Below are 23736 nucleotides of genomic sequence, written 5' to 3'. Positions count from 1 at the left end.
TCTGATTGGGCTTCCCCGTCAACTGACATGTGTGACATGTTCTAATATATCTGGACACATCTTTCTTCAACCGAGGCCAAAAAAAATACTTGAGGATATAATTATATGTCTTACGGACCCCCAAGTGCCCCGACTGATTGTGGGCGGTCCTCAGCACCTCTTCCCGGAATTTCTCTGGAACAACAATTTGAAAGACAGGGTTACCAACAAAACAATCTCCATGAGGCACCCATTTCCTCACCAACAACTGATCCTGCAGGAAGTAACCCCTGGCGGCACTCTTCCCCTTAGCACCAGGCAGCACCATATGGAACAGCTCTCTAAGCGATAAATCAGAACTTTGCTCCTGTGCCAGGTCACTACGAGAAACGGACAGGAGTGAGTCGGGTATAGACACGGAGGGAGCTTCATTCCCCTCTGTGTCACTTTGCTCAGCCTCCGGCTCTGCCTCCCGGCTGCGCATAGCTCGAGTCACCGCACAAGCTGTAAAGACACTAGGGAAAGACTGCGCACTTTCGTCGGGTTTCTCTGCAACAGAAGGAGAGGATGTTACTACAGGAGGCGGCGGACCATCGGCCCACACCCGGATACCAGCTAGATCATTGCCCAGAATAATATCCACGCCTGGAATTGGCAGCGCGGGACGTACGCCCATCACAACTTCGCCCCGGACCAACCCACAGTCCAACTCCAGTTTATGCACAGGAACAGGTAATACATTTAGCCCCATTCCCCGCATTAGGATGTAATCACCGGTATCAGTGCAGTGGGAAAAAGGCAGGACAGTGCTAACAATGAAAGAATCGAAAGCCCCCGTATCTCTCAAGATTTTTACCGGTACCTTATCATCACTCCCCACCAGTGACACATGGCCATCGGACACAAACGCTGAGAAATCCCGGTGCCCAGGGCTGCAATTCACTGCAATTTCTACCTGTGTATCAGAAGGAAAAGGAGAGAGAGAAACGGAACAGGGAGAGATGACACGAGAGGAAATACTACCAGGCGACTCAACCGGACTGCTATACCTGACTGGAGCAGCAAGTGCCACCGGCTTAACCTTCGCATTACTAAACCCGCCTTTAGATCCAGCCTTCGCAGGGCACTCATTTTTCCAGTGTCCTCTGCCTTTGCAGTAATTACATCTCTTACCGGCATCATAATATCCCTGACTGCGGACGGCCTTTTCTGGCGTAGTATGGCGAGGACCGGCCGTCTCCTCCCACCGTTTACCAACTGGCCGAAACCTATTGCCATCTCCCCTAAAACCAAACTCATCCCGAGCCCTATGCTCATGGTCCACACGATGGGTCAGCACATACTCATCTGCCAGCGCAGCAGCCTCAGCAGCGGTCTTCACCTTGTGCTCCGCCACAAATGTAGCAATGTTACTGGGCAACGAGTTTTTAAACTGCTCCAGCACAACCAAATCACACAATGCTTCATAAGTATGAACCCCAAGCGAAGTACACCAACGATTAAAATGAGTCACCAGCTCCCTGGCAAATTCCATGTGCGTCTGTCTACCAGATTTTTCCCAAGATCTAAACTTTTGGCGATATGCTTCAGGCACCAACTCATACGCTTTTAATACCGCAGTCTTGACAGAAACATACACTTTACTTTCAGCTACACTAAGTGCAGAGTAAGCCTCTTGGGCCTTGCCTGTTAAAACACACTGCAGCAACAAAGTGCGCTCAGCATCCGACCAATCCCTACTTTCAGCTACTCGCTCAAAAAGAGAGAAAAATGTGTCCGGGTCTCGTTCACAAAACTGGGGAACTAAGCGCAGATTCATGGACACATCAAACCCATGCGAGGGCCCCGCAATCCCACCAGGAAGTTGCCTCATGCCACTCACATTACTCAAAGTTAACCTGCGCTCCTCCAGTTCAAGTTTTTTCATTTCCATCTGTAACAACAGAAGCTCTCTCTGTTGTTCAAATGTTAAAACAGTACCCCCTCTAGCCTCGCCAGAGGCAGCCACCCCAAACGAGTCCAAACCAGGAGCAACAGCAGGTATCTGCTGAGAGAGAACACCCACCTCCAACAGGTTTTCTTTTAAGATATTCCTCATGTTCTCTTTCAACCGTTTATCACCAACATCCATTTTAAAATGTTCGGCAATCCTCACTAATTGCTCCCGCGAACAACGCTCCAATAACTCCTCCGTCGGAACTTTCAGGAATTCCTCAACCAAATCCATGTTAACAGACATGGGTTAAATTTACCTGCCGAATTACCCGCCACCACTGATGCACGATCAGCAGCCTCTGAAAACCACAGCCACACGCCAAAGTAGCTCCGTCCCTCTAACTGCCTATCCCAGAACTAACTAAACTCACCCCTAGTCTTCAGGTGCTACTTGTAGTGGGTATTTACGCACCAAATCCCGCAAGCCCGGTAAAACCACCACAATGTGGCGACCTCACCTGCAGCTTCGGACGTGCTCCCGAGACAACTGCTCCAACCACTTTCGTCACCACTCTACAAATCCCCCACCCCCGACGAACTCGAAGGGAATTCGTCCTGAGCCTACCAGGGACTGAACAGTAGCCACTTACCAAGGCCGTGTCTCCAGGAATAACAGAGGTCAGTGCAAACAACAACACCATTTACATGACGAAACAACAGGTAACCAGTACACTTTAAACCCACAACCAATCGGCTTACTCACCGCATTCGTCCTTGTCCGCCACTGCCATTCATTCACAAAACGCTGCACGTGGAAAACTACAACCGCACGTCCCCGTCACTCTGACGCAACAACCGGTTCATTCACAAATACCATCTCCGCTCATCAAAATTCACTTTCCGCTGAATCAACAGCGCTACACAAATATCTACCGGGCCAAACCAGGAACGGACGAGCCCCCATTTGTCACAGCCCGGCTCGACAACTGTGGCAAGAGAGGGAGACGGCACGAGTTGGCAGATTGAAAACCAGCAATTTATCTTTACAAAAAAAAAAGAGAGAATAACCAAACACATGAACAACCAAACTAACAAAAAGAAAACGGCAGCTGCCACCACGGTCGGCCAGGACCAGGAACCATCCTCCAAGCTCCCAGCCCCCCATCGGACTCCAGACTGAGGGTTAATATAAGATGGAGCACACACTGGGCCCAGGTGTGGCTCAATCAGCTGATGACCCTCCACCCTACACCTGTAGCAAGAAAGAAGTAAAAGGAAAACAACAGGGACACCTAGTGTCCAGGTGGAGGAGTCGTCACACTAGGTCAACCCCACCGACTATCAGCTGAGGAATTGTACTGATTTTTTTTTGCCTGAAGTTATTCTGGGCCCCTTTATTCATTAAATTTTAAATGAAAATCCTAGCAAGGAATATTTAGCAACATTTAGGGCATTTCTCAGTTGGTCTCTGTTCTCGCAGCTCCAACTGGTTCAGTATTTTCTTGAGGGAAAATTGACCGATGGGACTGAGAAGGGCCTGACTGAAGTGAAGCAACTGTTTTATTTATTTATTATCACGACTAATATACTTGTACTTTGATGAAAACTTGGATTGTTACCAGAAAGTTGTTTCTTTAGTGAAGTCTCACTTGATGTTTTTTGTGATCGGTTGTAGGACACTGATATGCTCTATGAGCCCACAAACACACCTGCCATGGCTCGCACCTCCAATCTGAATGAAGAATTAGGCCAGGTAAACAATGCAATTTATGTTACATTCACTATTCTGCTAACTCTTGAAAGATCTATCTCTCTTTCAGAATAAAATGTATACCCATGAAGTCAGTGTTATTCTGTCTGTCTCTACAGGTCAAATACATTTTCTCTGACAAGACGGGGACTCTGACCTGCAACGTCATGCAGTTCAAGAAGTGCACCATCGCCGGTGTGGCCTATGGGTATGTTCCGTTTTCCTCCCCGTATTTAATATCCCCTGCCTCCCCCCTTTGCATCCTCTACCTTTGCCTCCCACATCACCTTCATTAAATGCCGAGTATGCATCACAGTACATCTGGCGTTTCTCTCTCCTCCCTTGCCTTCTCATTAGCAGCTGCATCAGTGCTCCTCTCAACATAAACTATAAATAAAAGGCAGACAGACATTTGCAAGCAAAGGCACTTTACTCTCTCCTTCGCAGGCTTTCGTTCATCGTTTGTCATGTTGAAGGTGTTTTTGAAAGCTGGCTATATGTTTCAGTATTTTCGCTGCAAGGTTGACAGTGTCTTGACTGACACAAGAATAGAAATATAAGAAACAAGAATATTAGCAACATACAGTATCCTCTTGCCACACAGGAAGTACACATGAATTTATTTGTCCCTCAGCTAACATTCATTAAATCAGCCTTGTTTTTTTCCCCCGAATATACTCTCATTTCATTTTAGTGCACAGATAATTAGCCTCACTGGATGCAAAACAAGTGGGAGAGCAGAGTATCTTCACAGAACCAAAGCAAGTGCAGGCGTGACAGTACATGATTAATCCCATTAGGATTCAATTAAAAGCATGATTGATGAAGTGCAGGCTGAAGAACAAAAGGGAGTATTTTATCTGCAGCTCTCTGTACCAAAGCTCTCATTACGCTGTGATTGCCAGCCCAGTAAGAACACTGACAACTTCTCACTATTGTTCCTGGGTCAAGAGTATAAAGTCACTTTAAGCTGTGATATATACATGTTGATGATGTGATACTTTGTGGATATTTATTTTCTTTATTTCAAACTATTATTATTACATTTTGCACTGTCTTTTCCTGTTTTTGTTGCCTTTTTCTAACAGTTATTTAATTGGGTCAGGCCTGCTGGTCATCAGGGACACACTTTCCTCCCCGCAAAGATTGAAGTTAGGCAGCAGTCTTTTTCTCCTTCATCCCAAGTAGCGATGTTTCCCTTTGATTCTCTGAAACGAGGACTCCCTCTTATGCAACTGATAAATATGGATGAGAGTTTCATAGCAGGAGGGGAAAAAAATCAGGTTCTAATGAGGCGAAGCTCTTTTGGTGACGCTGTCATTTGGCCTGCTCTTCTTCTTCCTCTTCTGGGTTCCCAAAATAAGAGCTGGGTCAGTTTCAAACCGTGTTTACAGTAAAGATCATTGTTCTGTGTTCATACTTCACCAGACAATAACAACGTTAACTGTAACAGTGGTGTAATCTACTTCATTTTACTTCGATTACTCCACCTCATAGAATATGCTGACATTATTTTTTTTATATTAGAGACATTGGAGATGTAGTCATTTGCCAATTTTTTTTTTCCATGATTCTACCACTGTTTACATTATGTTGTGTGTTGGTAATCTGACAAGTTAGTTGTAGTTTATCTATGTCTATGTGTCAGCCAGTAGTCACAGATGAGCCTTCACATATTGGCTTGCTCTTAATTAGCTTTTTTGAAATTCAGTGGCAAGAAGTCACAAGAAGATTACTGACTCAGTGTTTTTCCAAATAAATAGCTCACTGTAATACTTCCTTATTTGTAAGTATTACAGTGGTGAGTGTGAATGCTGGCACAACAAGATCTGATAGATCTTCTTCCTCATTGATATAGACCTTCATTGTTGTCAAAAAATGATTAAGCCAAGTCAAGCACTGGTAAAAAAATACATAACCTGTTTCATTATTATAACATGGGTACTTTATCTAATATTGACTTGAACCCACATGCACTGTCCTGGTGTCATAAATACTTGCAAGCTCACCAGTCACGACGTAAAGTACTCCCCACTAAATGTGCTGTTTACTCCAGATTGCGTTGTATTTTCTAAAAACTAGAGCACCCAGCTGTTTCAGGAAATTATTCACCCCTTTTAAAAACTGAAAATACATATTTTCTTGACCTATTTTTTAAGAAGTAGTATGTTAGTAGGAACTAGTGATCTTAGGGCTGAGTGTCAATTACAGAGCAGGGAAGCCAGGAAGTGCTGAGAGACAGACAAACACATTGTTGATTTTGGTCTTTTTGTGGGATTTGTAGTTAATAATCAACATATAGAATTCCTGTTCTCCAGCCTTATCATTTAAGGTTAAAATTTTCTATAGAAATATATACTATATATTTTATGTTAGAAAGATATAATGGATTCCTTATTGTTTGTATCTACACAACAGTGCATATTACGTAAAATACAGTATGGGTTTGATGACTGCCACTTCCTTTCTTTTCCTACCACAGATATCTGTTAATATTGAAATTTTGAGGAAGATATTGGGTAATTACATTTTGCATTCTTTGTCAGCAACATGTCTCTAGAATTAGTATCCTAGAATTAAGTTACTTAAATGCTTTTTCAGCTAATTGTATTTCAGGAAGTATTAGTATGTCCTTTAGTTTAAAAAAAAAGTAAAATTATTTGTGTAAAAGCAAGGATAAAACATTCTGTACTTTAATGCAAATGAATGAACATGCGTGTGCATTGTGCCTACTCTGTGGCATGACTTGTAATTTGGTGGCAGCACACACACACACACACACACACACACACACACACACACACACACACACACACACACTCAAAGCCCCCCCGACACTGCCATCTGCATGTGTTCCTCACCACAAATTAAGTGCTGCTGTAATTAATAAAGCCAACCCCAAGGGTGCAGACATTAATTAATTCCACTGGATTGGAGTCTAAATCTCAAGGAGAGATACTGCTTAGGTCAGAATGGCTCCCAGAATCCTCCTGGGTGTTATTTGTGAAGACTAGAGTGAAAGCATATTTTTTTGAAATGTGTGAATACTCGTGACAGAACTGGCAAAAAATGTTTTAATAACCCAAATTTGCGTAGGTGATTTCTCACTGCGTAGTATAACTCTGTACATATGTATTGGATACAGTTGTCACCTATGCGTGATACTGTGTATCAGCCTGTGTGTAGACACACTGGTTTGTTGTTAATGCAGATAACCACAGTGCTGTTTTACTGAAGTCTGAACAGGCTCCCAGCATGAATCAAACTGACTCTGAATCAAACGGAGAGCCGTAATGTTCAGTGGAGCGCATCGTCTGATCGGCTCTTCTCCTCACAGTTAACAAAACCCTGCACTGCAGTTAGTCTGCCAGAGCAGAGATGTCAAAATAATTTGGTGCCTCATTTTGGAGCACTGTGCTCTCTGACCACATTTAGACTTTCAAACGTTGTTTTCATTGCTTCATTCTTTGGTGTCAATACTCACGTACACATTGCAGCTGCTGTTGCAAAGTTCCTCTTGTTGCCTGATGAGGAACAAGAGAGGAAGACTTGTTACTATGATAAAATTATTCCAATTCATAGTTTGCATCTAGCTGTCTTGGATTATATTTCTTCTCTTTCTCTCATCTAATTCATCAGATTTTCTCCATTAACTTTTGGCGAGACGTCCTCAGTGTAATATCTTTAGCTCTAGTTTTCGCTATCAAATATACTATATGTTAAGCTAAGCTAAGCTTGCTGTTGGAAGTATCTTTATATTAAATGTACAGATATGAGAGTGGTATTAATCTTCTTGTGTAACTCTTGCCTAGAAAGCAAGTAAATCTATTTCCCAAAATGTTGAACTACTCCTTTAAAGAGTAAATAATTAGAGGGCCTGCTGTAAACACTGCTGTCAACCTAACCCCAGACACCTCAGCTACAGTCCCTCCTGGCATTTGACCTGTCATACTCTAACTTCTCATAAACAATCCCATCTTTACTCCAATCCTTGGCACCTGCACATTCCCAGAGCATGTTAATGGTAGACTCTGTCAACAAGATGATTTTTGTTCTCCACCTTCGCTCCAACAGTCACGTCCCTGAGGCTGAGGAGGGTAGTTTTGCAGAGGACGACTGGTAAGATGACTGGGTGTGAAATGGTGTTTTTTTTTTTTTTTTTAATTTCGCTCTCTGCTTCTGTGATGTATTGGTGCTGCCTTGCCTTGTGGAAATCGTGACTTTGAACACAGTACTTCAATATATGTTTGCTGTTTTTTCTTTGTGTGTTCAGTACTCTTGGGAAATGTTGTATGTGACTGTGGCTCTTGATTCAGTGTATATACCTGTTGTTGTGAAAGAACAGTCTTACACAAATGATCAAGTATTTATTGCCAGTATTGTACTGGAATTATGATTGAATTTTGTGGCTGTCTAACAGGCACTTGCACATTTAACAGATTTGCTAAACCAAGCCTTCTAGCATTTACTGTACTCTATGTTGTGTTGAGGCTGAAGCTGTTGCAGCATATTCTCCTTTTCCCCAGTTAACATCAAGCTAACTTTGGAGATCGTAGCCACACACCCACTTATTCTCTCTCTCTCTTTCTCCCTCTCTCTCTCGCACACACGCACACGCACGCACGCACGCACACACACACACACACACACACACACACACACAACACACAACACACGCTCACACAGTCCTACTTCTGAGATCCATCTGCTACAGTGTTGAGATCTGCAGTAACAGCATGGGCGTGTCTCATCCATTTTGCATGGGGGTTTGTTAATGCCTATTATGCCAAAATGTTGAATCTTGCTGTAAAGGAAGTTGCCAGTGCCCATGAAAGCATGTCTGTTTACATCAGTTTTAGAGGCTTTTTTTAATACATAAATTAAGTTAAAGATAGAAGAGAAAATGAAACAGTCAAACACTGTAGAAGTGCACTCCCATCTCGACACAGGGTCAGTTTTGGATCTGTTATTTCCTTCTCCTTATGGGACACCCTGGTGTGTCATAGGTTTGATCTGGAATCAGTCCCCAGCTATTGACTGTGAACAGCCAGCACCCTTGTTCCCATAGTGACAGGACCTCTGTGTGCTGGCAGATAATCAATAACTGACCAGCATCCACACCCAGCCTCTTGCCTCAGAAATTTCATCAAGACAATTGACACGGCAAGCTACACTACTACTGCAGTAGAGAAAAGCTTATAGAGCCTCCCTGTACAAGGGTTAGAAACCGTAATAATGACTCCACTTTGCTGTAGAATTTGTATTCGATATATATATATATGTATAATGGCTCTGAAAAGTATCACAGTAAAATTCCTACAATTAGAGCAAGATATATGTTTGTGCTATGGTATATAAAGGAAAACTTGAGGCTATTTAGTTGAAACATCTGCCCTCCTTAGTGTTTATGTATGTGGAACATTTGGAAATACAGATTTTGTTTTCCAGTTTCTCCCCTGACATATTTTAATAAAGCCCCTGAGTGTGATAAATTTCCCCTAACCTCTTGTGCATCTATGTAGCTGTAACACAATATTGACGCCATCCCTGCTTTTTAATTGCACCGCTGTCTTTTTCCCCATATTTCTTTCCTCCCCAAACCTCTATTTGCCGCAAAGTAGATGGAAGTATTACTGGCTGGCCAGCCTGTTGGCTCTTGGGGTTCTGAACAGTGTATCCTGTGGGATTAGAAAGACTTATGCTTGCTAATGGCAGCCTCTGTAACATTTCTATCAAGGTCCCAGTGCCATGGACAAAGCTGCTGTCGACCTGATCTATAGGACTCTATTTATCACAGAATCATGAATCGATCCCCGCTGGACAGCCAGTGAGCGGCTGGTGGCTACATACAAAATCACTGCCCTAAGCCACTGGTAGAGAGATAAAAAAAACCATCCTTTTTCTTTTATCAATTAAAAGGTCTCCTCTGCAATCCAAAATCTTTTTTTTTCACAGTTCTGCATGACTTTCTGTTGTTGATTAAAGATTGTGTCATATTTTTCTTTTGCTATATTCCTAATGGACCTCCATTTATTTAATTATTTTGCATCTTGCCAGTGACAAAAAACATTTCTGGTGGAAGTATGAGAGACTAATTGTGTTTTCAGTAATTTATTAGGGTTTGGCTTTGATAAGTGTATGAGTAATATGGTCTTTTTAAGTTGCCAGAAATTATGTCTGCCTGCTGTTTCCCTGTAAGCAGTTCCTCTTGCATTGTGTAATATCCAAAGCAAAGGGGAACACCATTTATTATTTATGGAAATGACTGGAGTGAATGTGATGTATAACGGAGAGAATGAATAAATGAATGAGTGTGGTTTCTTTTGTGCACTGTGAAATAATAATGTCCCGTTTCAGGACATTGCTCTCTCTAAGGATGATCCGCTTCTGCCAGGATGGACAGAATCTCAAACAGTCATACTGTACATCACATTACTAAAGCCCAGGGGGGGTCTGAATTTGCATTCTGTCTGCATTGCGGTTGATACTTTTCTCAACAAATGTCAATACCGTTGGCACACAGCAATGGTTCTGTTAATACCAGTTTAAGACCTGTTTTATGGTGCCAGTCCCAGTGGAAAGTAGATTTATCTGGACCTGAAATGGTCAATTGATTCATTAGTTGGTTGACAGAAAATTAATTCATTGTTTCAGTCATTTTTCAGCAAAAAGGCCAAAACATTCACTGCTTCCAGCTTCTCAAATGTGATGATTTGATGCCTTTTTTGATCATATATGATAGTAAACTAACCATCCTTGAGTTTTGGTGTGTTGGTTGGATGAGCAATTAGAATACATCACATTGGGAAAAAAATTAGAATGTGTTTTTTTTTTTTTTTTTACTATTTTCTGACATTTTTGTAGAAAGATCAATTCTTTGTTAGTTTCAGCCCTGATTTATGTTTACTGTAGGTTGTTGCAATCAAGCAATGGTACACAGCATTCTGCAGAGTAGTAGACAATTACATTTTTATTTTTGCTGTTGATGCCTAAGAGACACGTTTATTGTGCGCAATGTTGTATTTGGAAAGCTGTCAGATGCTGCCATAAAGTTGTACTTTTATGTAAACTCCGGTTATTGTCATAAGCCCTGTTGTTATGAGAATATGCTCTGATTATGATGCAAATTGTTTGTCCTTTATTGTCTAGTCTAAAGTCACGACGACACGTTCTAGTCGGCTGTCAGTGGATTCAGTGGTGCTATCAAGTATTCCAGTGTGCTCTGTTGTTTTGACTTCTCCGTCTCTTCTTTCCAGGCACAGCACACACTCGTCAGAGGAGGCCGGATTTAATGACCCAAGCTTACTGGAAAATCTCCAAAGTAATCACGTAAGTACTGTCAGGGTTCCCTGCCGCTCACCTGCAGTGACGGCTGCTGTTTAGAACAAAATTAAAAAGGATTTTGAATGTAATTGTGTGTGGTTCCGTAATGTCTTCTTGCCATTTTAAGTAGATATCAGTAATGTGGTGGACTTGTATGTTGTGTCTTTAAAAACAGTGAAAAGATTTTTCATGGCATGCACCCTCTTTAATATCAGTTTGATTAAAATCATACAGAGGGGTGGATTACTGTTTTTTCACAAGACATTGTAAACACAGGCAGGCAAACAAACAACTTAATTAGCTTATTCTGACAAGATGAGGACCTGCGTATTTGATTATCCATTATACAGCTGTACAGTAATTACATGTGTGAACTTGTGAATGTTCACTGCCCAAAAATGATATGTGAAAAATCAAACTGATCCCCTGTCTCAAGATATGTAATTGTGTCTTTATAGGGAGCATTACAGGTTACCTGTGGTAATGAAATGGGTGAAAACTGTGATTGATTGGCTGGTTGAGTCACTCAGCTGCAGAACAGTGTGGGGGAGGCAGAATGTCACATTTAATTACGTACAGTAGTACCGCCCAGGGAAAGTAGTAATCCCACTGTGATGTTTGCTCTGTTATGACAGCGAAATCTCTCCACACATTGAGTTTGTCTAGGATCTGCTTTAGTTTCATATTGATAGCCCCGCGCCCACTGCTAATTATGGTGCATAACCAACCGCTGTTTAGAAACCACAGTCTCTCTACTCTCTGGTAATGATTCTGCTTATGATTAATCTGTTGGGTTGTAGTTGTACTAATGATTTGTTGATGGTGGATGTCTTGATAGTGGAGCACTTGTATGAGTCATAGTTTATGGCCACTTCCTAGAGCATTCCTGCCTGATACTGTGACACTATGGTTATAATTGAACATTTTGAGAAATAGTGTTATGTGACAAGATTGACACCACTCTCATGTCTGTTGGGTAAATATGTAGCAGGAGCCAGCAGCCGGTTAGCTTATCTTAGCATAAAGACCAGAAACATGTGGAAACAGTTATCCTGGCTCTGTTCCAAAGGCAGAAGAATTTGCTCACTAGCGCATCTGATTAACACATTATATGTCATTTGCTCATTGTGCACAAAAAGTGTTAGAGTATTAAAACAACATGTTATGGTTTTGTGTGTGGTTATGTGCTGGACTATTTCTTAGCCATCTTCTTCTTGTCACTTCGAGATTGCAACCAGCTGAGGCTCAGGGAAGTAACTGCACCAAGCTGAGAAATAGTCAATAAACACATTACTGCCTGTAAAACCATCAAATTTAGTTTTTAACTTTTCCTATGGATAAACCAAAACAAGCTATAACATGTTGATTAATGAGCTTTAGATGTTCAGGTAGGTGGATTTTGAGCATGAAAGTGAGTAAGTGGACCTTCCAAAATGTTGAGCTATTCCTTTAAATGTACAAAATCAGCTTTAGTCTTGTTATGACGTTATCTCCACCCTTCAAGACTTCAGCTCAAATGCTATTAATAAACCATCACTGCTACTGCTATAGATGCTAAATGAAGCTATAGATTTCATTTAACACCTTATGTTCTCACAAACACTTTGTCCTTATGCCCATCAGGATGCTTCTTACTTAAACATTACTAATCCTTATCATTAACAACAGTTTTACATGGCTGCAGGCTATTTGTAGGAGTAGTGTTGATACAGTGTTGAGGGGGATGGCAGACTAGGAGAAGGGAATTAACAGTGCTGACAAAAATAAACATCCCCTCTGGTGCTTTTCGTGTTCTCTTGAGTCACTGGACATGTTCTCCGCCTGCAGAGTTTCCGCAGCCTTTGTGGGTGTTTGTTTGCTTGCTCGCTTGCCTGGGCTCTCTTCTTCATTTTCTTTTGACCCTTCAACTTTTTCCACACTGGCCACGTCTCAAGTGATGAGTGTCCATCACTGTTGCTGTGACACTGATTACCCAGGAGTCAGTGGGGGTGATAGCTGGCAGCACAGTATTAGCTGTCACATCTAATTGTGCCATCAGAGCAAAGCTCGCAACGTGCCCTGCACTCTCTGCCTAGGTTACCACCACTATTGATAGCACACACATATGTTTGTCCTCTATAGCTTAAAGGAAACAGGGGAAGCAGCTAGCTTGGCTTTCTCCAAGGGTACAAAAATCTGCCCACAAGCATCTATACAGCTCACTAATCAAAACATAATGTCTTGAGTGTTTAATCTATAGAAAATAAATTCTAAACACAAAAAGTTGTTGTTTTACAAGGGGTTATGGACTGGACTATTTTTTGACTTGTGCTAGTGGCTTAACGGAGTCTTGTAGTCACCTCCATAAGGGTCCAAGGCAAAGAAAATTCTGAACTAGATACCTAACCCCATCCCTTTCTTTAGATTTAACCAAAACAAAATTCTAACTTTAGCCCTAAAACCAAATTTAACCCTCAAACAGTCTCATGAAGAGGTGAGGAGCAGCCAAAATGTTGACACCTTCTAAATATGTCCTGACTTTAGGGTCTATAACTCATCTGAGAAAAGAAAGAGCGTGCGCGCGCACATGCACGCATGCACACACACACACACACACACACACACACACACACACACACACACACACACACACACACACACACACGCACAGATGCACAGACATGCACACACTGACATGTCCTTCAGAGGATACCTGTCAACTCAGGCCAGATTAGCATGCTGCTTGGAGGCAGAGGGGGCTCTCTCAGCCACCTGGACTGTAATAGACTCTGTGTACTTTCATTTATGGGAGGCCCTTTGATTTGCCCTCCCCCCTCCATTCATTTGCTCCTTTGTTCCCCCTTAGAGAGCTCTCACCAGAGTTGCCATGGCTGACAGAAAGAGCAAATGTACTAATACTGTCTGTTTGTGTATAGCTTTTTGTTGAGTAGGGGGGGTAAAATGCACAGTTTTTTTGAGTTATCAGCAGTCAATAAATCATAGCATGGTGTTAGTTGGAGTTATATTTGTTACATCAGCTGCATTTATTATTGGCTGATTTAAATGTTGGTAAACTAGGAATGTGAGCTTAGTCTGGTATTAATCTTATTGTTAACAACCATTACCACAGTGTTGCTGTATGATTCAGGCCTGTCGTAGCCCTGCAGGCTGCTGATATCTCGGCCTCAGCTGCAGTCACTGACGAGGAGCTGGTGGTCCTGCAGCTTCAGTCAGGAGCCTCAGCAGATGCCTGTCCGTGTGTACCCCACAGCTAGTTAGTCATACATTTCCCCTCATTAATGTAAAATGCCCTCAGTATGTAGGTTAGGCTTTTTTGCATTAACTGAAGCAAGTTTATATTGCATGAACATGCATGAGTAAATGTCTGTCAGCAGCTGGCGAGTCCTGTGTGATCCTGCTGGCTTCTTACCAGCAGTCATTTGTCTGGCTGAACATGACTGGTTAATATACAGCAACACATATGATCCAGGAGCTGACAAACCTGAAGCTGCTTAACTAGAGGTTATAGTTTTGAAGAATTTTTCTTATTTCTTATTTAAACTGAAATAAATAATTGTAACTATTTAAACTTTAATAGATAATCAAGACTTTTGAGAACTCCATGGCTTATACTTTTAAATATTTATCATTTGTAATGTATTTTTACCAGAGAATTGAAGTTTTAAGCCAATCATCTGAATTTTGTTGTAAGTGATTAGGGAGGAAAAAAATTATTTATGCATTTTCTTAAATAAAGAAAATTTTTAAAGGCATTTTCACTCAAAGCTCATAAAATTAATGAGTGGTTCTGGGCCTAATCAGGTTTGTTTAACTGACAAAACCAGTTAGACTAGGAAAAAGTAACAATAACAGCTCAGTTGTCTCTGTTTTGCTGTTTCTGCTCTTTTCTGCTAAGTGCACGTTTTGTAACACTTTATGGAGATGGTGGTTTGAAATAAAGCAAACCAAACCTCAGGATTATATAGTGCTGTTCATTTTATGCCATTTCAAACCAGTTTTATGAACTATTGTAGATTTACAAAATCTCAGACTTTAGAGTGAAACTGTGTAAACTGCTCTGAAGTGATTCTGCACTGATTTGAGGACAAGTAATATGCGCTCACACACGTAATGACTCTGCTGGCAGGTTGTGTGTCTCACATATGTACAGGAGATTCCTGCAGGCTAGTCACAGTCTTGCTCTCTGTCTACAGTATCATCAGGATCTTGCTGAATGTTTTGTTTGTGTTTTATTAGGACATGTTTTATTAAAGAACATTAAAAGTCAAAGTGCCCTTTCCACTTGCTCTAGCCTACAGCTGCTGTCATCCTGGAGTTCATGACCATGATGGCCATCTGTCACACTGCAGTCCCTGAGCGCACAGACGGAAAAATCACCTACCAGGCTGCATCTCCAGGTACATCACATCTTCAGGCACCCAATTATTTTAGAATCAGTCCAGTACAGCTTTTGAATGTACAGTATGCCACTCAACTTCAATGTATGATGTGTCCATAGATGATAATTTGGAAATCATATTATAGCCCAGACTTCTTCTACTAAGAGAAAAACTTAACTCTTAATTTTCAAGGTGTTAATTAGCAAGACTAGACATTGCAGAAGATGGCAGCTAACCAGATTTACACTTCTAGATTCAAAGCACTATGATGTCTATGACTGTTAAAGCTAAAATGAACATTGCCACTTGTCTAGAGGGACCCACTCTCTGTGCTAATGTAATATGTTAACACACACACTCATTGCCTCCAGGTGGCACAAGTATCAAAATTGCAGAAGTTGTTTCTGTCTTTGCCTGTAGATGGCACTGAACAGCAGGTTTATTTGCTGTCCAAACTGCCGCAGCTGTTAATTTTCTTGCTGATAGGTGGCACAAGTTGGTCTAGAGCCGCAAGGTCTGAAACTGCAGGTCTTAAATTGCTGGTGCTGCAGCTCTGACTAGACCTTGGTCCAGGTGCTCTGCATGGATGATGTTGTGTGTCCTTGATTCTTCACTTTGTTTAGATATTTAATTTTCCATCTAGTGACCTCTATGTCTTAGTGAATGGAACATACCACCACCACCTCCAGGCATCAATATTTCATAAGAGAGACAAGACATTTATATAATCATCAGTGCATGAGAGAACCAGGAATCATTTTATAAAATGAAATATCTTGTTTACAGATGACATGGTATATGTCACATTGATTCTGTGAACCTCACTGTGAGTCTTTCAGTCTCATATTCACAGCTGAATGTAATAGACAATAGAAATATAACATGCATTATAAAGGAGGTGAAATTAACTGAGACTTGAAAAAATAGTTTCTTTTATGTTTTCCAAGAGTGACTGCAGCTTTGTCAGGGACCTGCACCCCAATCCAAGTGCACTTGATTCTGACACTTTGAGTAGTGTGAACACTGCATACCTCACTTTACACATTACGGGGTGGGTGGGGGTGGGGGTCGTACTCAGGTGTGGTACAAAGCAATCGTACCCTATATGAAAACACCCTAAGGCATGTCCACATTGGTTTCACTGTTCAGACACAGTGGTTGCTTCTTGCAGCAGTATGCAGATTTCCAGAAAATAGAAAACCATCCTAATGAACTCTGAAAATGTCACTGTGCTTAAAGGCATAATCCATGATCTAAATGTAAACAGAGGTAGCTCTCATGGGAAAAATTAAAAACATTATATTTGTTATTGTGTAATTGGCAGGTTTTTCAGTAAATGGATAAATGCACTGATTGGTTTTAATAAAAACATATTGATTGACTATAAAAACAAATTCTGCTGATGTTCTTCTTACATTTTGCTTTTGATAAGAGAAATGACTTTTTTGCCTGATTGCGTAGAACAATCGTGGTCTCATGGAGCTTTGGGGTTTGAAGCAGAGTGGGGGGGATGGCAAAGAGAAAGCTAGTCAAGTGAACTGTAAAAAACAAGCAGAGAGCTTTTTCTCACCCTGCAGCATCCTCATGCAAGCTGTAGCATAAGTTACCTGGTCCACAGCTTTCAGTTTGCTGCCCTCATTGTGAAAATGTGTCGACATGAACTAGTTTCATATATTTAATATGAATGTGTTTTTTATCATAAATGTCAGGTGTCTGTGTGTTTATCTGTAACATTTAGGGTCTCTATTTGCTTTCCAGATGAAGGTGCTCTGGTGAGAGCAGCAAGAAACCTCGGCTTTGTGTTTTCTGGTAGAACCCCAGACAGCGTCATAGTGGAAATTGTGAGTTGGACATGACGAGTTTAATGAAAGGCATGCAAGCTATTGTACTGATGGATGGATCCACTTGTTAATGTTGACATGTATGAGCTCAAACAAGAAAAAAAGACAAACTGTAAGACTGTGTGCTCACACACAGATAGATGTGTGACACTAGAGACAAGGGTTTTTCTGTCAATAATGAATTCAAACAAATGCAAACAAATTGCAGATGCAGACCCTCAGCAATAAGCCATTACTTTTATCCTCAAGTGGAAGAGTTTTGATCATTTTTAATGATTATCTATTAAAGGAATACTTCAACCTTTGTAAAATCTGTTTATTTTCTTGCCAAGACTAGATGATTTAGTCAATTCTGCATTCACGTGTCAACTGTAAGTATGAAGTTACAGTGAGCAGCTGCTTAGCTTAGTTCAGCATGAATCCTGGAAATGAGGAAATGTCAAGCCTGGCTGTGTCCAGAGGTAACAAAATCCAGATTTCTTGATGGGGAGCAATTGCCAGACAGCTGGTGGAGTTATTGCACCTGGGTGAGAAATAGTACGCATAAGACCCCTTAAAACAGTAGATTGTTGTTTTTACACTTACATTTTTGTGTGAATCAAACGAGATATAACCTATCAATTATTGAGCTTTTGAGGTGCTGGCAGATTTACCTTACCGAGAGTTACCTTGGGATGGAACCAAGCTAACTTTCCTCTTGTTTCCAGTACCTATGCTAAACTAAGCTAACCAACTGGTGGTTCCATCTACTTATTTACTGAGTGGACATGAGAGTTGCAACAATCTATTCATCTAACTCTTGGCAAAAATTTGAATACATTCATTTATGTGAGCTAATTCTTAAACCACACTGCACATCACAGTTATTTTTTCCATGAAGTTGTAGTGTCTCTACAATCTGTAGAATATCCCTAGGCCAAACTTAGGTAATTAATTCACTCTTTTGTTATTTTGCTCAGATGTTCCAAAACAGACCTTGAACTAAAACTAATATACATAATACCAAAGAGAACTCAGCCTTTTGTATCCACATGGACTGCAGCAATGGAAAATGACAAATACCACATCGGCTGTGATTATACCCTGTGCTGACGCAGTGTGTGTCCTCCCCAAAGCTCAGGTCACCCATCCTGTTGCTCCCTTAATTGGCTAACCTGATGATTGCACTCAAAGCAGCACAGGCAGAGAGGCCAGAACCATTTAAATTTTTTTCTTCCCTCTGCTGAGAACATCTTGTCACAAAGACGTTTGTCCAATTTCTTAACCTTTATTAGGCCTTCTAAAGCTCTCAGCATCTATTTAATCACTCTGTCTTGTACCTAGCGGTCTCTACAATTAAGGAAGTTAATTGAATTTTACCTTGTTATTCTCCCTCCATCAGCTCAATGCAGGCAACTGATAAACACATTTAAAGTGCAATTAAGGCTGATTGGAGTAGGGTGGCAGGGCTGGCTTGCGCTACTTAAGATAAGTTGTCTCAGAAGAAGGCTGAGGTTGAGATGTCTCCTTCTGGAGTATGTTAACTTATCTGTCTCTTTGGATTTAGCTTGGAAGAGAGGAGAAGTACGAACTGCTTCATGTGCTGGAGTTTACAAGGTACGACTTCAACATTAATAATTATTGTGTGTACAACTGCAGTCTACTCTGTAATTTGTTGTCAATGCAGGCCGTAAATGTAGGTAAATATTTGTTTTTTGCAGTCAAATCCTCAAAAGAATCATGTGCTTTCACAGTTCATCATCTGCCTTTAGCCCTCATGATCTGCACTAATTAATTGTGTGACCTAGGTGTGATATCTTGTTACCCACCTCTCTGATTTCTAATTTAAGCAGACATATGCTTGCTCAAACATTACGTGATAATTTGCTGTAGCGGCTGTAACACCTTGTAATGTGATTTCTCTCACTTGCTTTCTGTCTTTACCCCTCCCTCTTCTTCCTCTCTCTCTCTGACTCTCTTTTTCCTTTTTCTCTCTTAGCGCGAGGAAGAGGATGTCAGTCATCATGCGGACCCCATCTGGGAAGATCCGCCTCTACTGCAAAGGAGCTGTGAGTGTCTGTCTCTCTCCATGGCAACGCATGACAGCCCATCATCATCATCACCACACACACACACACAAGCGCCGAATGCTCTCCTCCCCTTATTGCCTCTCGCTGTCTTGTCAGGAAATCTTTTCAATGAGCAGCAGCATGAAGCAAGAACACCATATTTCACACATGGGTATCTCTATAAAATAATGCATACACAATCATTATGGTTCACAGGAAGTCACTCAGCCGCTACAAACTACCTGACTACACTCAATCCACAGTTGGTGGACGCAACACCCTGCATTCAAAAGAAAATAATGTTCTTTGGTCCAGTGTTAAAGATTAGGGAAGTAATTTGAAGGGATTGGTATGAGGGTAAGATTAGTAACATTTTACACAATGAGAGTTATCATTCAATGTCTTTAATTTACTAATTGTGTAGGTAGGTTATAAAGACCAAACAAATGTTATCATTTTCCTAATTTTCTGTGTTTTCACTTTGAAGGTTTAAGGCTTATGTTTTATCTAAGCTGCTTGTGTTTTATTGTAGTTTCACACATTATTAATTTCATGATAATATCAATAAGGAGATTTTCCAAAAGGCCGAAATGTAATTAGCAGGTGTGTTATTAGAACACATTAGTCACATAGTGATTTATCCGATTCAGATACATTTGTTATGTATTCATTTAGTCCCCTGGATCTGCTTTTAAGTCTGTGATTATTTCAGGACAAGTAGCTTGAGGGTGATTGGGCAAGTCTGTGCGGAAGCACAAATTGCAGCGCACAAGGGCTTCATCCAACCTGAGACACCCATTTGCCAAGTAGTCCATGTCCAGCAGGTTCCTTTATTTCCTCTCTGGTTGTCGGTAACCAATGAGTATTTGTTTCCCCTCAGGACACAGTGATCTATGACCGTCTGGCAGACAGCTCTAGGTACAAAGAGATCACGTTGAAGCACCTGGAACAGTTTGCCACTGAGGGTGAGTGGACTAACAGCACCCCCTGTCTGCCAAAAGTAAAACATCTTTTAGAATGCTTCTAATATGTGCTTTTTTGTGGTCATCAATACCATTTGATTGTCAGTTGCAGCAGAAGTAGTAGCTTTGTTTCTCTAAGAACTTAAACTGAATGCCATTATTTAATGAACAGTCAGTCCAAATATGAGTAAGCTGAAGGAATAATAACCAGAGGCAGTGGAGCTGAAAGAAACTGCATCAGAGACCCTCCTTTTTGTTCTGCGTCCATACTGCCCCCTTGTGAGATACATGCAAAATGATGTCATTGGGAATATTTGATGTAGGCTAAATATAGTATTCAGGACAGATTGTGAAGATCCTCAGTCACAGTAATTTGGAGACGCCTGAATAATATATTATAACTTCCGTCAGCTTTCATACAAGAAGAGTAACAGTGACTTACCGTTTATTTGTCAGATGGTATTGATCTATTTTATTGCATTGAACAAAGAATCTTGCTAACCAGATATTTGGATGCGTAACAGATTTATATTAACATGCACTACAAATACAATTTCTGATAAAGTGCACAAACTTTATCAGCATGTTACTTAAATCCAGCAGTGTCAGAGTTTGTATTTGCTCATCTAGACATTTGTAAAATAATTGCCTATATGGGTTGCATGCATTTGCTGCATTAGCATAGTATCAGGTAAGTTACTATGTTGGCTGTTGGTGAAAGAAATAAAATGATCTCCTATTATGGTTTCCTTTTATCTTGCTGTTTGTATTTTATCTGACAGGGAAAATGCTCAATACTAGAATAAATGGCATATTCTTTAACATAAATATACATACAACATAACAAACATCCACAATATAATACAGTACACATTCACTGAGAAATTACAGAAGTAGTAGTTAGGTAACATCCATGCTGTGTTGTGTTTTGCATGACAACCACCCATCCCATTTCTGTCAAAAGGAAAGAAATCAGGAAGTCGGGATTTGTATATGAATAGAAAAGATGAAGAAATAATAAAAGTTTTTATGTAGTAGCATTCATCAACTACACAATGAGGACATCAACAACAGTTACAATGTACAGATCTGTCTGACTGGCATGCTCAGAGCTCACCCCTGTCAAAAATCAATGTTTTGAAATGGAAAATTTTAAGAAGTCATGACATTTGACCCAAGTGTTTCAATGCTGTTCCATGTCCAGGACTGCGCACCTGTGCTTTGCTGTGTCAGACATCAGTGAGTCGTCCTATCAGCAGTGGCAGGAGATCCACCACAGAGCCTGCACCTCCCTGCAGAACAGAGCCCTCAAACTTGAGGAGAGCTATGAACTGATAGAGAAGGTTTGTTAAGTGAAATACTGTAATATATTTATAGGCCGGGTACATACAGTACACTTTTCATTTATGTGGCTGTGTGCTGCCTCTTCTTGACACACAATAGCAACTGTATATGTTATGGTCTTCTGTGCACCAAACTAAGGTTGAACTGAAGGCCTCTTTGTAACTAACATTGTATCGTAATCACACCTGGAAACCTGAAAAAGTTCACAATTATGTATGCGTATTTGTGTGAGGTTTGACCAGCAGGTAGGTTTGCTTTTCTGTGAGGTGGGTCTATGTGGAAGCACTAGTCAAACACAGGAAGCCACAGTCGTAAATCAACCACTTGGCATGTTCTTCATGGCTGCTCCCGGCTGCCAAAACAAATGGAGGCAATCAATCATGAAATAAACATAAAAGCTCTCAGAGAGGAAAATGTAATGTGCATTGCTTAATGGGCAGAGTGTGGCACTGATGCTGCCAGGATCTGGGGCTCATTGCTCCTCAGGGCTCGTACTTAAAAATGCACACAGTCACACCACATGAGGGCACAATGGAGTTGCAGTGAAACATAAAAGATGGAGCTGTTCATCTAAAGTCCTTCTCATCATCTCTCAAACAGTGTGAGGTATGACTCCTAATAAGAAAATATTAAAATGTGATAAATTCCAGATTATGCAGACTTCATAGGATTTAATTAATGAGTAAAGATTTAACTTAATTCCTTTGTTTTATGTTTAATGCTTGATTATTGTTTTCAAAAATTATTGATTATTTCCATTACTTTTACTTTAGTGTGCTTAGACATTGTCAGTTGGTGTAATTGTATTCTCTACAGTGTCATCATATATCTTTGTTCTTGAGTATGCACATGCAAAGCAAGTTGTAGGAGCCACTCTCTTAGTACTACATGGACACTGAGCTGCAAGTTCAACCCTTCAAATTATGATTAACCTACCAACACCAACCATTGCCAGTCATTGATGTTATCGTTCCACCCTAGCTGGGGGTTGAAATCCTGATCCAAGAGGTTCTTGTATCATAATCCACAAAAAGTGCCTTTAACAACAACAGGAACAATAAAGCAATTCACAACCAAAATGGCAAATGAGGGCTTATCAGATAGTCATGTTCTTCCCCAGGCACAGTTTTCTGTGCGGTTCCCAGTGATTAGAGAGGACAGAGCTACAGACGTTCAGGCAGCAGGGCTCAGGTCACAACTTAAAGAGCTTCCCTGCTTTTCCTCTGCTGCTGGCTCCTGTCTCTCCTCTACCCCTGGGTCTTGTCAAATCTTTGGCCCCGGGATGGGGCCAGTATGAGCCCACAACCAGCCCCAAAGAACCACCAAGTTTCCTGGGAAAAACACCAACAGTATTTTGTGGGTGTGCTTATGTGGGAGAGATTGTGTCCACAGATGCGCACACACACACACACACACACACACAGACAGGGGCACAGTAACTGATCCAAAACCCTTAAGTCTGTGGTGATTTCTCTGGGTGATAAACAAGAGCAGCTGATGAGGGGAAAAACATGACCAAGTGAGTGACACAATCCCGGCTTACATGTTTCTCTGACACATGATGTTATAAAGACCTTCCTCTGTTATGATCACTACTTACTGACTCTTTTACTGACTTTTTCCCTGATGTAGAACCTGCAGCTCCTGGGCCACAGCGATTGAGGACAAGCTCCAGGATAAGGTGCCTGAAACCATAGAGACACTGATGAAAGCTGACATCAAGATCTGGATCCTGACTGGGGACAAACAAGAAACAGCCATCAATATTGGTGAGCAGGAACAGCAGGATGACTGTACGGTCTTTGAACTTCATGCTTTACTTGCTGATCTGATGTCATGCTGTTTTGTCACCAGAATTATCAGCAGTAATACCAACAATGGCACAATTCTTAAACAACTGTACAGGAAAATTAGCTTTTAATATGCTCCCTCCATATAGAGATCCAAAGTCACCACACTGTTGGTTTGTTTTCAGTTTGTTGAATCTGCACATCCCACTTTAAGTGCAGTCAGTTTTAACACACTTTGCCTCCCTGTTGCTCATTGTGCTTGAACAGAACAGTGGACAGATCACACAGTGGATAACAAGATAACCATAAATAGTTGTCTAGAGCCACAAAAAATATTATACAAGAAGTAACACATACAGCACAAAGTTCATTTGCACCCACAGTT

The 23736-nt window shown here is 41.1% G+C and overlaps 1 protein-coding gene across 1 annotated transcript in view; it reads left to right on the top strand.

The window, feature by feature from the left end:
- Positions 1-20321, top strand: part of atp8a1 (ATPase phospholipid transporting 8A1) — a gene marked incomplete at its 5' end in the record, with an annotated part of 39360 nt that extends 19039 nt beyond the window's left edge. The window contains 9 exon segments of the mRNA XM_051072607.1: positions 3590-3667; positions 3784-3872; positions 7739-7783; positions 10921-10993; positions 15279-15384; positions 17125-17207; positions 18754-18803; positions 19186-19255; positions 20136-20321. Coding sequence (XP_050928564.1) covers positions 3590-3667; positions 3784-3872; positions 7739-7783; positions 10921-10993; positions 15279-15384; positions 17125-17207; positions 18754-18803; positions 19186-19255; positions 20136-20282 — 741 coding nt within the window.
- Positions 20322-23736: the final 3415 nt, after the last annotated feature.

The sequence above is a fragment of the Lates calcarifer genome, linkage group LG8 (assembly GCF_001640805.2).
Source record: "Lates calcarifer isolate ASB-BC8 linkage group LG8, TLL_Latcal_v3, whole genome shotgun sequence".
NCBI lineage: Eukaryota > Metazoa > Chordata > Actinopteri > Centropomidae > Lates > Lates calcarifer.
This window is presented reverse-complemented; position numbering and strand designations above follow the sequence as displayed.